Raw genomic sequence first — 12,379 nt, 5'->3', positions numbered from 1 at the left:
GAAGTATTATTTCTTCTTGAAGTCTGAGGGTATTTCGCCTGTCTTGTACATCATTCTCACCAGATGGACAATTTTTGTCATGACTGGCTCTCCCAAGGCTATCAGTAGTTTTAAAGGAATGTTGTCTACTCCTGGGGCCTCGTTTCAATTTAGGTCTTTTAATGCTCTGTCAAATTCTTCACACAGCATTGTATCTCCCACATCATCTATATCTATGTCCTCCTTCATTTCTATAATTTTGCTCTCAAGTACATCACCCTTGTGTAGACCCTCTGTGTACTCCTTCCACCTGTCTGCTTTGCCTTCTTTGCTTAGGACTGGTTTTCCATCTGAGCTCTTGATATTCATACAAGTGGTTCTCTTTTCTCCAAAAGTCTCTCTAATTTTCCTGTAGGCAGTATCTATCTTACACCTAGTGGTACACGCGTCTACATTCTTGTATTTGTCCTCTAGCCATTTCTGCTTAGCCATTTTGCTCTTCCTGTCGATCTCATTTTTGAGATGTTTGTATTCCTTTTTGCCTGCTTCATTTACTGCATTTTTATATATTTTTCCTTTCATCAATGAAATTCAGTATCTCTTCTGTTACCCATGTATTTCTACCAGCCCTCACCTTTTTACCTACTTGATCCTCTGTGGCCTCACTATTTCATCTCCCAAAGCTACCCATTCTTCTTCTATTGTATCTCTTTCCTCTGTTTTTGTCAATCATTCCCTTATGGTCTCCCTGAAGACTGTACAACCTCTGGTTCTTTCAGTTTATTCACGTAACATCTCCTTAAATTCCTACCTTTTTACAGTTTCTTCAGGTTTAGTCTATAGTTCATAATCAATAAATTGTGATCAAAGTCTACATGTACTCCTGCAAATGTCTTACCGTTTGAAACCTGGTTCCTAAATCTCTATCTTACCATTATATAATCTATTTGAAGCCTTCCAGTGTCTCCAGGCCTCTTCCACATATACAACCTTCTCTCATGATTGTTAAACCAAGTGTTAGCTATGATTAAGTTATGCTCTATGCAAAATTGTACCAGGTGGCTTCCTCTTTCCTTCCTAATCCCCAGTCCATATTCACCTGCTACTTTTCCTTCTCTTCCTTTTCCTACTATTGAATTTCAGTCCCCCGTGACTATTAAATTTTTGTCTCCCTTAACTATCTGAACAATTTCTTTTATTGCATCATACATTTCTTCATCAGAGGAAGGCAATGCAAACCACCTCCACTAGGACCTTGCCTAGTAAGGCGGCGCGGGTCTCCCGCATCGCTCCCCTACGCTCTGTAAAGAAGTATGGGAATCATCATCATCATCATCATCATCATCATCGTCATCATCATCATCATATTTCTTCAATCTCTTCATCATCTGCGGAGCCGGCTGGCATATAAACTTGTACAGCTGTGCTAGGTGTGGGCTTCCTGTCTATCTTGGCTACAATAATGCATTCACTGTGCTGTTCGTATTAGCTTATCTGTGTTCCTATTATTTTAAACCTACTCCTGCATTACCCTTATTTGATTTTGTATTTATAACCCTGTATTCATCCGACCAGAAGTCTTGTTCCTCCTGCCACCGAACTTCACTAATTCCCACTATGTCTAACTTTAACCTATCCATTTCCCTTTTTAAATTTTCTAACATACCTGCCCGATTAAGGGGTCTGACATTCCATGCACCAGCCTGTACAGGGCGTTTTGTTCCTGCTGATAATGACGTCCTCATGAGTAGTTCCTGCCCGGAGATCCGAATGGGGGACTATTTTGCCTCCGGAATATTTTAACCAAGAGAACGCCTTCATGATTTAAGCATACAGTAAAGCTGCATGTCCTCAGAATAAATTACAGCTGTAGTTTCCCCTTGCTTTCAGCCATTTGCAGTACCAGCATAGCAAGGCCGTTTTGGTTTATGTTGCAAGGCCAGATCAATCAATCATCCAGACTGTTCCCCCTGCAGTTACTGAAAATGCTGGCGCCCCTCTTCAGGAACCATATGTTTGTCTTGTCTCTCAACAGGTACCCCTCTGTTTCGGTTGCACCTATGGTAGAGCTATCTGTATCACTGAAGCACGCAAGCCTTCCCACCAACGGCAAGGTCCATGCTCCATGGTCCATGCAGGAGTATATCTGGGATTTCCTCATGTGGAGCTGTATACAGGGCTATTACAAATGATTGAAGCGATTTCATAAAAACACTGTAGCTCCATTCATTGACATATGGTCACGACACACTACAGATATGTAGAAAAACTCATAAAGTTTTGTTCGGCTGAAGCCGCACTTCAGGTTTCTGCCGCCAGAGCACTTAAGAGCGCAGTGAGACAAAATGGCGACAGGAGCCGAGAAAGCGTATGTCGTGCTTGAAATGCACTCACATCAGTCAGTCATAACAGTGCAACGACACTTCAGGACGAAGTTCAACGAAGATCCACCAACTGCTAACTCCATTCGGCGATGGTATGCGCAGTTTAAAGCTTCTGGATGCCTCTGTAAGGGGAAATCAACGGGTCGGCCTGCAGTGAGCGAAGAAATGGTTGAACGCGTGCGGACAAGTTTCACGCGTAGCTCGCGGAAGTCGACGAATAAAGCAAGCAGGGAGCTAAACGTACCACAGCCGACGGTTTGGAAAATCTTACGGAAAAGGCTAAAGCAGAAGCCTTACCGTTTACAATTGCTACAAGCCCTGACACCCGATGACAAAGTCAAACGCTTTGAATTTTCGGCGCGGTTGCAACAGCTCATGGAAGAGGATGCATTCAGTGTGAAACTTGTTTTCAGTGATGAAGCAACATTTTTTTCTTAATGGTGAAGTGAACAGACACAATGTGCGAATCTGGGCGGTAGAGAATCCTCACGCATTCGTGCAGCAAACTCGCAATTCACCAAAAGTTAACGTGTTTTGTGCAATCTCACGGTTTAAAGTTTACGGCCCCGTTTTCTTCTGCGAAAAAAACGTTACAGGACACGTGTATCTGGACATGCTGGAAAATTGGCTCATGCCACAACTGGAGACCGACAGCGCCGATTTCATCTTTCAACAGGATGGTGCTCCACCGCACTTCCATCATGATGTTCGGCATTTCTTAAACAGGAGATTGGAAAACCGATGGATCGGTCGTGGTGGAGATCATGATCAGCAATTCATGTCATGGCCTCCACGCTCTCCCAACTTAACCCCATGCGATTTCTTTCTGTGGGGTTATGTGAAAGATTCAGTGTTTAAACCTCCTCTAGCAAGAAACATGCCAGAACTGCGAGCTCGCATCAACGATGCTTTCGAACTCATTGATGGGGACATGCTGCGCCGATTGTGGGAGGAACTTGATTTTCGGCTTGATGTCTGCTGAATCACTAAAGGGGCACATATCGAACATTTGTGAATGCCTAAAAAAAGTTTTTGAGTTTTTGTATGTGTGTGCAAAGCATTGTGAAAATATCTCAAATAATAAAGTTATTGTAGAGCTGTGAAATCGCTTCAATCATTTGTAATAACCCTGTATACTGACCCAGACATAATCGCAGAGCATTTGGCTGAGCATTGTGCTCGAAACTTTGCATCTGTGACTTACCACCCCATCTTTCGTCTCCTAGAACAATTGATCGAATGACAATGTCTATCATTTGCTACACTCCACCCTGAGCCATATAATGCTCTATCCACTGAGTGGGAATTTCGTAGTGCCCTTGCTGATTGTCCAGACGCATCCCCTAGGCCAGACTGCCTACTTCCTTTCAAAGGGCACGGCTGACTTCCTTCCCCATCCTTCCCTAATCCGATGAGACCGATGACCTCGCAGCCTGGTCTCCTTCCCCAAAACAACCAACCAACCAGACTGCCTCCATCATCAAATGATTAAACATCTGCCAGGAGCTTACCAGCGCCACCTCCTTGCCCTATTCAACTGATTCTGGAGTGATGGCAAATTCCCATTACAATGGCACAAAAGTATCATCGTTCCAATGCTAAAATCTTGTAAGAACTCATTGGATATGGATAGCTACTGTCCTATTAGCCAGAGCAACATTCTGTGCTGGCTGCTTGAACGTTTGGTGAGCCAGCAGTTGTGTTGGCGCCTTGGGTCTCGGGGCCTTCTGGTTCCGTGCTAGAGCAGTTTTCAACAAGGTCTCTCCACCACTGACAACTAGGTATACCTGGAGTCCGCCATCCGAATGGCCTTTTCCCACTGTCATCACCTTATTGCTGTCTTTTTTGACCTGAAGAAAGCCTGTGACACCACTTGGCAACACCACATTCTTGCTACTTTGCACGAGTAGGGTCTCCAGGGCCCACTCCAGATTTTTACACAGAACCTTTTGTCACTCCACAACTTCAGAGTTTGTGTCAGTCCTTCACACAGTTCCCTCCGTATCTAAGAGAACGGGTCCCACAGGGCTCATACTAGGCGTCCCACTCTTTTTAATGGCTGTTAATGGTCTCGCAGCAGCAGTGGGGTCCTCAGTATCACACTTCTTATATACTGACGACTTTTGTTTGTCCTTTTGCTCATCTGCTGTTGGTGTGGCTGAACAGTGACTGCAGGGAGCCATACAGAAAGTGCAGTCAAAGGCCATGACCCATGACTTTCAGTTTTCAACCACCAAGACTTGCGTCATGCGATTCTGTCGTCACCTCATTCCAGAACTTTACCTTGATGACCAGCTACTTAACGTAGTGGAGGCTTATGGGTTTTTAGGACTGTTTTTCGATGCCCATTTAACTTGGCTTCCCCATCTTCGTCAGCTTAAGCAAAAGTGCTGGTGGAATCTTAAGTTTCTTCGCTGCCTTAGTCACACTGACTACACTTTTGCAGCTGCACAAAGCCCCTCTACAGTCCAATCTTGACTAAGGGAGCCTGGCGTATGGTTCAGCATCACCCTCAACAAACATTTCAGATGCTGAATCCTATACACCATTGTGGAATTTGTTTTGTGACGGGAGCTTTCCAAACGAGCCCAGTGAATAGCTTCTTGTGGAAGCTGAGGGTCCTCCATTGCAGATCAGGTGACAACTACTGCCTGCAAACGCAGCAGTCCATCTCCGGCAACAGCAGCCTGAATCAGGGATTACAATTGCAGTCTGTCGTTTGCTCCCTTCTCTCCGAACTCAGTCTTTCCCTCTCCCACCTTTCCTCCGCGTGGACTCATTTACACTTCCATGGTCCTTGCCTCAGCCACAGCTTCGTCTGGACCTATCACAAGGCCCAAAAGATTCTGTTCCTCCTGAGGCCCTCTGCTGCCAGTTATTCTTTATTCTCGGTGAGTTCCAGGGCTCAAAAATAGTTTACACTGATCGCTCAATGGACAATGGTCATATTGGCTTCACTTATGCTCATGCTGGACGTACTGACTAGTACTCCTTGTCATTGGCTGCAGTGTTTTCATTGCCGAGTTGGTAGCCGTCTCCTGTGCTCTTAAACATATCCATTCCTGGACCAAGGGGTCCTTCCTCATTTGTAGCGACTCCTTGAGCACCTTATAAGCTCTTGAGCAGTCCTATCCACACCATCCTTTGGTAATGGCCATCCAAGGCTCCGTTTATGCCCTCGAACAATGTGGATGGTCAATGGTCTTCGTCTGGAACCCAGGACATGTTGGAATCCCAGGAAATGAACTTGCTGACAAGCTAGCTGAAGAGGATACTTGTAAAGTGAGTCTGAAGATCGGCTTTCCAGAATTTGGTCTCCAATCGGTCTTATGCTGTAAAGTTTTTGGGATCTGGAATACCAAATGGCACACCCTCAGTATGCCGAATAAATTATGTGCTATAAAGGAAACAAGGAATGTGTGGATGTCATCCATGTGAGCCACTTGCTGGGACTTCGTTGTCCTTTGCCAGCTGCGCTTTGACCACACTTGACTGACTCATGGTCACATCCTCCATTGCAAGGACCCAATCCACTGTCACTGCTGCTCTAGATTGACCGTAGTCGACCTCTTGTAGGACTGTCCCAATCTAGCTACCCTAAGGCAGTCTTTTGACCTTCCTGAAGCACTCCCCACAGTGCTGGGTGTCAGTGCTTCAATGGCTGATCTAGTTTTCATTTTTATTCAAGAGAGAGGTTTTTATCGCTCTATCTAAGAGTGGGCGTGTGGCCTTCTCTACCAGGCCTTCACCCTACTAACATTTTAACTCTTCCTCACTTCCTTTGGTGCTGTCTGTTCGACTGTATGTTTGTCATTTGACCATCTGCATTTCTCTGCCTTGTGTTCTTAGGCTGGAGTTTTTGTGTGTTGCAGAGTGGCTGGCTCATATTTTTTATTCTTCTGTCCAGCCAGCCCAGGCCATCAAAGTACAAGTAACCACAGGTAAAGACGCAACTGGTTTTCTTGTAAGGGATGCCATTTAGAAAAGCAACTGCACAGCTGTAATCATTAGGTACCATTGCAATATTGCAGTTGAGAGCTTGTCCTCAAGTGGACAGTCCTTAACATCACCACCAGGCTAATAATGTATCTTTTCGAACTTGTTCCTGAAATATTTTTCCGCTCTGTCAAATCTGGTGTTAATCAGGCCAACCTCATAAGAAATTTTGCCTACATCTGCCCTTATAGCTTCTAATTTTGAAGCTATCATCCCTTCCATATTGGATTTAATTTTCTTCACTTCGGCTTTTACACTTTCTGCTACACTTGTCTGTCTGTTTTTATTGAACCTAACTCTGTACCCAGTATCCCAGTATCGAGTACAAGTTTGTGAGAATTTCACTTAACCATCCCATTGAATTATTTGCAGTTACATCTCCTTTCTCTGATTTCAGGCTATTTGTCCCACTAATATTATCTCTGTCAACATCAACACATTCAGATTTTGGACTAACTGTCCCACTAACATTATCTGAATCACTCATGCTGGATAATTGCTTAATCGTTGGAAGCTCCATCACTGACGATGACCCTGTGTGTTCACACATATTAATGCTATCAGTGCAAATACATAACTTGTCAGTCATGCTGATTGTTTGTGCTATACTGCTGCTGCCAAAGTGTTGATGCTGGCGAACTCGAAGTCACCGCTGGTGGCCCACGTTACCATGGCCATCACTGCCTGTATGCCGCCATTGAGGTCTCAACTGCTGCTGGCCACAGCAGACTTGAACTCAACATGCCTTTGCGTAACCTTCTTTCTTAAAGTTCCGTGACGAGCTTCCCCACACCTAGCTTTTGCTACAGACTCTCATGCATGCAGCAGTTGCAAAATCTTATGCTCAGAGCTCCCGTGCAAACTGCCTATCATGCACTAGATTTTGGATCTGGAGCACAGAATATTGTAAAGTATTAGAATTACAATTGTAATTGTAACAGGATTGCATTCATATCTCAGACAAACCCCCAACTGTGATGGTACCTAACTGTTTCTGCTGCTAGGGAACATGTCAGTTTTACAACAAAATATATGCACTATCATAAAAAAACCTTCCAGAGATGATGGCTATACTGCAATGTTACTGCAATGCTATCATCAGAGATATTGTTTGTTGCAATTGCATGAAGCATTTAAAAGTTATTAATTCAGAGGTTCATTGTGAAAACATTTATCACTGAGAAGTAATAACTTCTGTAGTGTTAAAGATAATGTTGTTGTGTCCTTGGACATGCCTTGTTTTTCTGGGATCGCTGATGTATTCGGCTCCACTTTAATATGTAACTGTGATTTATTATCGAAGTTTGGAGAGTTGCAACTTAGCCGCCTTTAAGATTGTCTGACAGGCTGCCATTTCTTGCAGCACTTATGCCCTCCTAAGTGACCATCCATCATAAAAATTCCCCATACTGGGATTACCCACATCTGGTGATGCTGCTAGTCTTTGTACCTGGACTTAAATCTGGGCTCACTAGCGTTTAGCCGTACAACAAATTCATCTTACCTCATATTGGGTGGCTGATTAGCTTGCATAAATAGGCATAGCATTACAGTATACATTTGGTAGGTGCTTTGAAGCCATCAACTAACCAACTAGATTTGTGGATCTTAGGGAGAAGGGAAAAGGTGGGGGTGCGTGGTTTGGGTGGGGTAAGAAGTTCTATGGATTGAGGTGTTAGTCCTTGTGAGGGGGCTGAGGTTTTAAGAAGGGACTGTTCAGTTTGTATCACTGTGAAAGCCTACAAATTTCTGTACCTTTATATGTGTGTTCTGCTGTTGCTTGATCTGTACAGTTACTTTATATTTTCAAAAACTGATTATTTTCATTGAGTAATTCACTTAGGTTTTTCATAACAATAAATTGTATATATTTAAGGAACATGTCAGTTTTACAACAAAATATATTCCCTATCATAAAAGTCCTAGCCCTAGTAATGACTATTGGAACATATGCACTTGTGGCTGCCCGACCAAGAGAACAACCAAATAGAGAATAGAAGGCGTAAAAGTACAAACATTGCTTAGTTGAGATGATGAGTCAACAGAAACATAACAAGACTGCAAATGTTAGTAACTTTATGATAAATCTTTCCTGTGAGTGAATAGATAAAACGTTCCTACTCCCCCCCTCCCCCCCCCCCCCACACACACACACACACAGAGAGAGAGAGAGAGAGAGAGAGAGAGAGAGACTGACACTCTGTGTACACCGCACAGCTACATTGTGCCACCTGACTACATTATGCCACAATTACAGCTCAGCACAGCGTAACTGTGCAGTTGTAGGGCTACTTGTGTGTGTGTGTGTGTGTGTGTGTGTGTGTGTGTGTGTTCTATTAGTTCTGGGGAAGAATTTGTCCAGAAGCTTGCAGTATTCTCAATCTTGCCTGTTTATATGCCTGCTGACAACTATATATGTTAATTAGTATTACTTTTGCATTTTCTATTATTCATAGTTATTTAAGAACTTTCCATTACCATTGTTAAATGATAAAATGGATTTCTCTATTTTATCTATCTGCTACCAGAGGTGGGGCCACAGATTATTCTATAGTGTGGATCCATGTACATGGGTCACTGTTCTATGTAGGCCTGCCACACCTACTGTGCCAACTGAGTATCAGCACTGAAAAGTGTTTTCACAGCTGGACTTTTAGACAATTAATTTTGTGCAAAGTGACATTACTGTGTAAGACACTGAAATACCATAGTGACCAAACAACTGTTTACTCATGATAAAAATCTTTTATGTTTTAAGTTTTTGTCATTTACTTGGTACAACTTCAAGAAAAGAAATCATTTCGAGGAACTTACAGAATCGTACCTTTTCAGATAGCTAAAGTTATGAACCTGAAGGACAGTGTTGCAGTAGTGAATGAAGCTATTTTAGATGTAAAAGTAAATTGGCAAATATTATTGCTGTTTGTGTCTTCACTGTGTAAAGATGTGGATTTGGCACCAGATAAAATCAAAGGTAATTCCATGAAAAAATGGAAAGTCCTTATATATTTCATGTTGAGAATCTCATAAAAAAGTAAATGAACTATTATTATTATTATTATTATTATTATTGTGATTCTTCAGTTTCTCCCGGTGTATTTCTTGCTCGAACAGTCCATGGGTGTACTGCCAGTCCATAGTGTCCAACGGGCACAACATTTTGGCAACAAGACATGTCGCCATTGTCAGGTGTGCTGACGAACTGAACTCTTGAGGGCGGGCGGCTGTCTTAAATCCCCTCTCCTCGCGAGGCGTTATGTCCGCAGTCCACACCCGCGTCAGCCGTCGGTGAGACGCTGGCATCGGCGTCTGTGGTGGTGTCGGTGTAATTGCCTCATCTACCCTAGTCACCCATTCATTTCCTTAGCTGAGTGTCTTTTTAATTAGACTCAATGCTGGTTCCCATGTCCTGCTGAGGCTGTAGCCGCAATCTAGGTTGATGAGTCCATTCCTGGCATGAATTTCGATAGCCTCTCTAACGACACTGTCCCAGTATTTAGATGTCACTGCCAAGACCCTGGTATGCTGGTAGTCCATATCATGATTTTCGGACAAACAGTGCTCTGCGACCACCGACTTGTTGGGCTACCCATGTCGAGTGTGTCTCTAATGTTCTCAGCAACGATCTTCGATGGTGGGCACTGTCTGTCCAATATAAGTCTTCCCACATTGACACGGAATCTGGTATATGCAGGCCTTCCGCAAACCGAGATCGTCTTTTGACACTTCCCAATAATGCTAGTGTTTTATTTGGTGGGCAAAGGACAGTTCCTACTCGGTGTTTCCTCAATATTTTCCCTGATAGTGCCCCAGTAGACGGTATATAGGTAGTGACTATCTCTTTCTCCGTGACTTCTTTCGTCTCCACACACTGTACTGTAGCGGTGGGGTGGAGAGCACATCTGATCTGCCATTCCGAGTACCTGTTTTTCTCGAATACAGTTTTGAAGTGTTCCAGCTCTTGGGGCAGACTCTCTGCGCCAGAGATGGTGCGTGCCCTGTGCACCAGTGTTTTTAGCACCCCATTCCTCTGCGCAGGGTGGTGGCAGCTATCCGTTTGCAAATACAGGTCGGTGTGTGTTTTCTTCCTGTATACCCCGCGGCCCAGGGTGCCATCCGCTCTAGTTTTGTTCATGACGTCCAGGAATGGTAATGGTAATGTTAATGTATCTCAGCATGAAGAAATTCGACAAGCTGCACCACCGAAGGAGCTGTTTGCTGAGTGCTCTTGCTTTTCTGATGAGATGTCATACTGATCAGGTTGTGCCAAACTTTGCTGAGGTCACGCATCACTTCGATTCAGCAGCAGCTAAGAGAATTATGAAGCATGCTAGCCTCGCCTTGGTTCGTGAGAGGATACAGTTTACCAGACGCAGCCTTGAGTACCATTCCTGGACGTCATGGTCAAAACTAGAGCAGATGACACCCTGGGCCACAGGGTATACAGGAAGAAAACGCACACCGACCTGTAATTGCAAGCGGATAGCTGCCACCATCCTGCGCAGAAGAATGGGGTGCTAAAAACACTGGTGCACAGGCGCGCACCATCTCTGATGCAGAGAGTCTGCCCCAAGAGCAGCAGGGCATGGGAACCAGCATTGAGTCTAATTAAAAAGACGCTCAGCAAAGGAAATGAATGGGCAACTAGGGTGGACGAGGCAATTACATCGACGCTACCACTAAATGTGACGCCAGCGTCTCACCGACCGCTGACGTGCGGGCACGGACTGCGGAGAGAACGCCTCTCGAGGGGCAGGGATGTAAGACAGCCGCCCGCCCTCAGGAGTTCAGTTCGTCAGCGCACCTGACAATGGCGACATGTCTGATCGCCAAAATATTGTGCCCGTTGGAGACTATGGACCAGCAGTACACCCCGTGGACTGTTTGAGCATTATTATTATGATTATTATTATTATTCTTTCTTTTCTCAGACGTTGTGTCTGGTCAAAAATGGAAAGTGACACAGACCTTGATCAAGTGTGACTTCCTTTTAACTGTGCGGTATATGTTACATTGCATTTAGGAACTTTCGGGTAATTGAATATGTATCAATAATTACAGATTTCTGTAGTTGTATATACAACTTTGGATGTAGCTGTATTGCGTTGATGTACTGGTGGATATTTGTGGTATGACTCCTGTAGTTGATAGTATAATTGGTATAATGTCCACTTTATCCTGATGCCACGTGTCCTTGACTTCCTCAGCCAGTTGGATGTACTTTTCAATTTTTTCTCCTGTTTTCTTCTGTATATTTGTTGTATTGGGTATGGATATTTCGATTAGTTGTGTTAATTTCTTCTTTTTATTGGTGAGTATGATGTCAGGTTTGTTATGTGGTGTTGTTTTATCTGTTATAATGGTTCTGTTCCAGTATAATTTGTATTCTTCATTCTCCAGTACATTTTGTGGTGCATACTTGTATGTGGGAACATGTTGTTTTATTAGTTTATGTTGTATGGCAAGTTGTTGATGTATTATTTTTGCTACATTGTCATGTCTTCTGGGGTATTCTGTATTTGCTAGTATTGTACATCCGCTTGTGATGTGATCTACTGTTTCTATTTGTTGTTTGCAAAGTCTGCATTTATCTGTTGTGGTATTGGGATCTTTGATAATATGCTTGCTGTAATATCTGGTGTTTATGGTTTGGTCCTGTATTACAATCATGAATCCTTCCATCTCACTGTATATATTGCCTTTTCTTAGCCATGTGTTGGCTGCGTCTTGATCGATGTGTGGCTGTGTTAGATGATACGGGTGCTTGCCATGTAGTGTTTTCGTTTTCCAGTTTACTTTCTTCGTATCTGTTGATGTTATGTGATCTAAAGGGTTGTAGAAGTGGTTATGAAATTGCAGTGGTGTAGCCGATGTGTTTATATGAGTGATTGCTTTGTGTATTTTGCTAGTTTCTGCTCGTTCTAGAAAGAATTTTCTTAAATTGTCTACCTGTCCATAATGTAGGTTTTTTATGTCGATAAATCCCCTTCCTCCTTCCTTTCTGCTTAATGTGAATCTTT

General features: G+C 43.5%; 1 protein-coding gene across 8 annotated transcripts in view; it reads left to right on the top strand.

Moving 5' to 3' along the window:
- LOC124777276 (Fanconi anemia group A protein homolog) overlaps positions 1-12,379 on the top strand; it is a 246,329-nt gene that overhangs the window by 110,001 nt on the left and 123,949 nt on the right. For all 8 annotated transcript variants that reach the window (XM_047252617.1, XM_047252612.1, XM_047252614.1 and 5 more), the window contains one exon: positions 9,192-9,333. In XM_047252617.1, the coding sequence (XP_047108573.1) occupies positions 9,192-9,333 (142 nt within the window). The remainder of the gene's footprint in view (positions 1-9,191; positions 9,334-12,379) is intronic.

This window comes from Schistocerca piceifrons, chromosome 2, assembly GCF_021461385.2.
Source record: "Schistocerca piceifrons isolate TAMUIC-IGC-003096 chromosome 2, iqSchPice1.1, whole genome shotgun sequence".
In the NCBI taxonomy this organism is placed as follows: domain Eukaryota; kingdom Metazoa; phylum Arthropoda; class Insecta; order Orthoptera; family Acrididae; genus Schistocerca; species Schistocerca piceifrons.
This window is presented reverse-complemented; position numbering and strand designations above follow the sequence as displayed.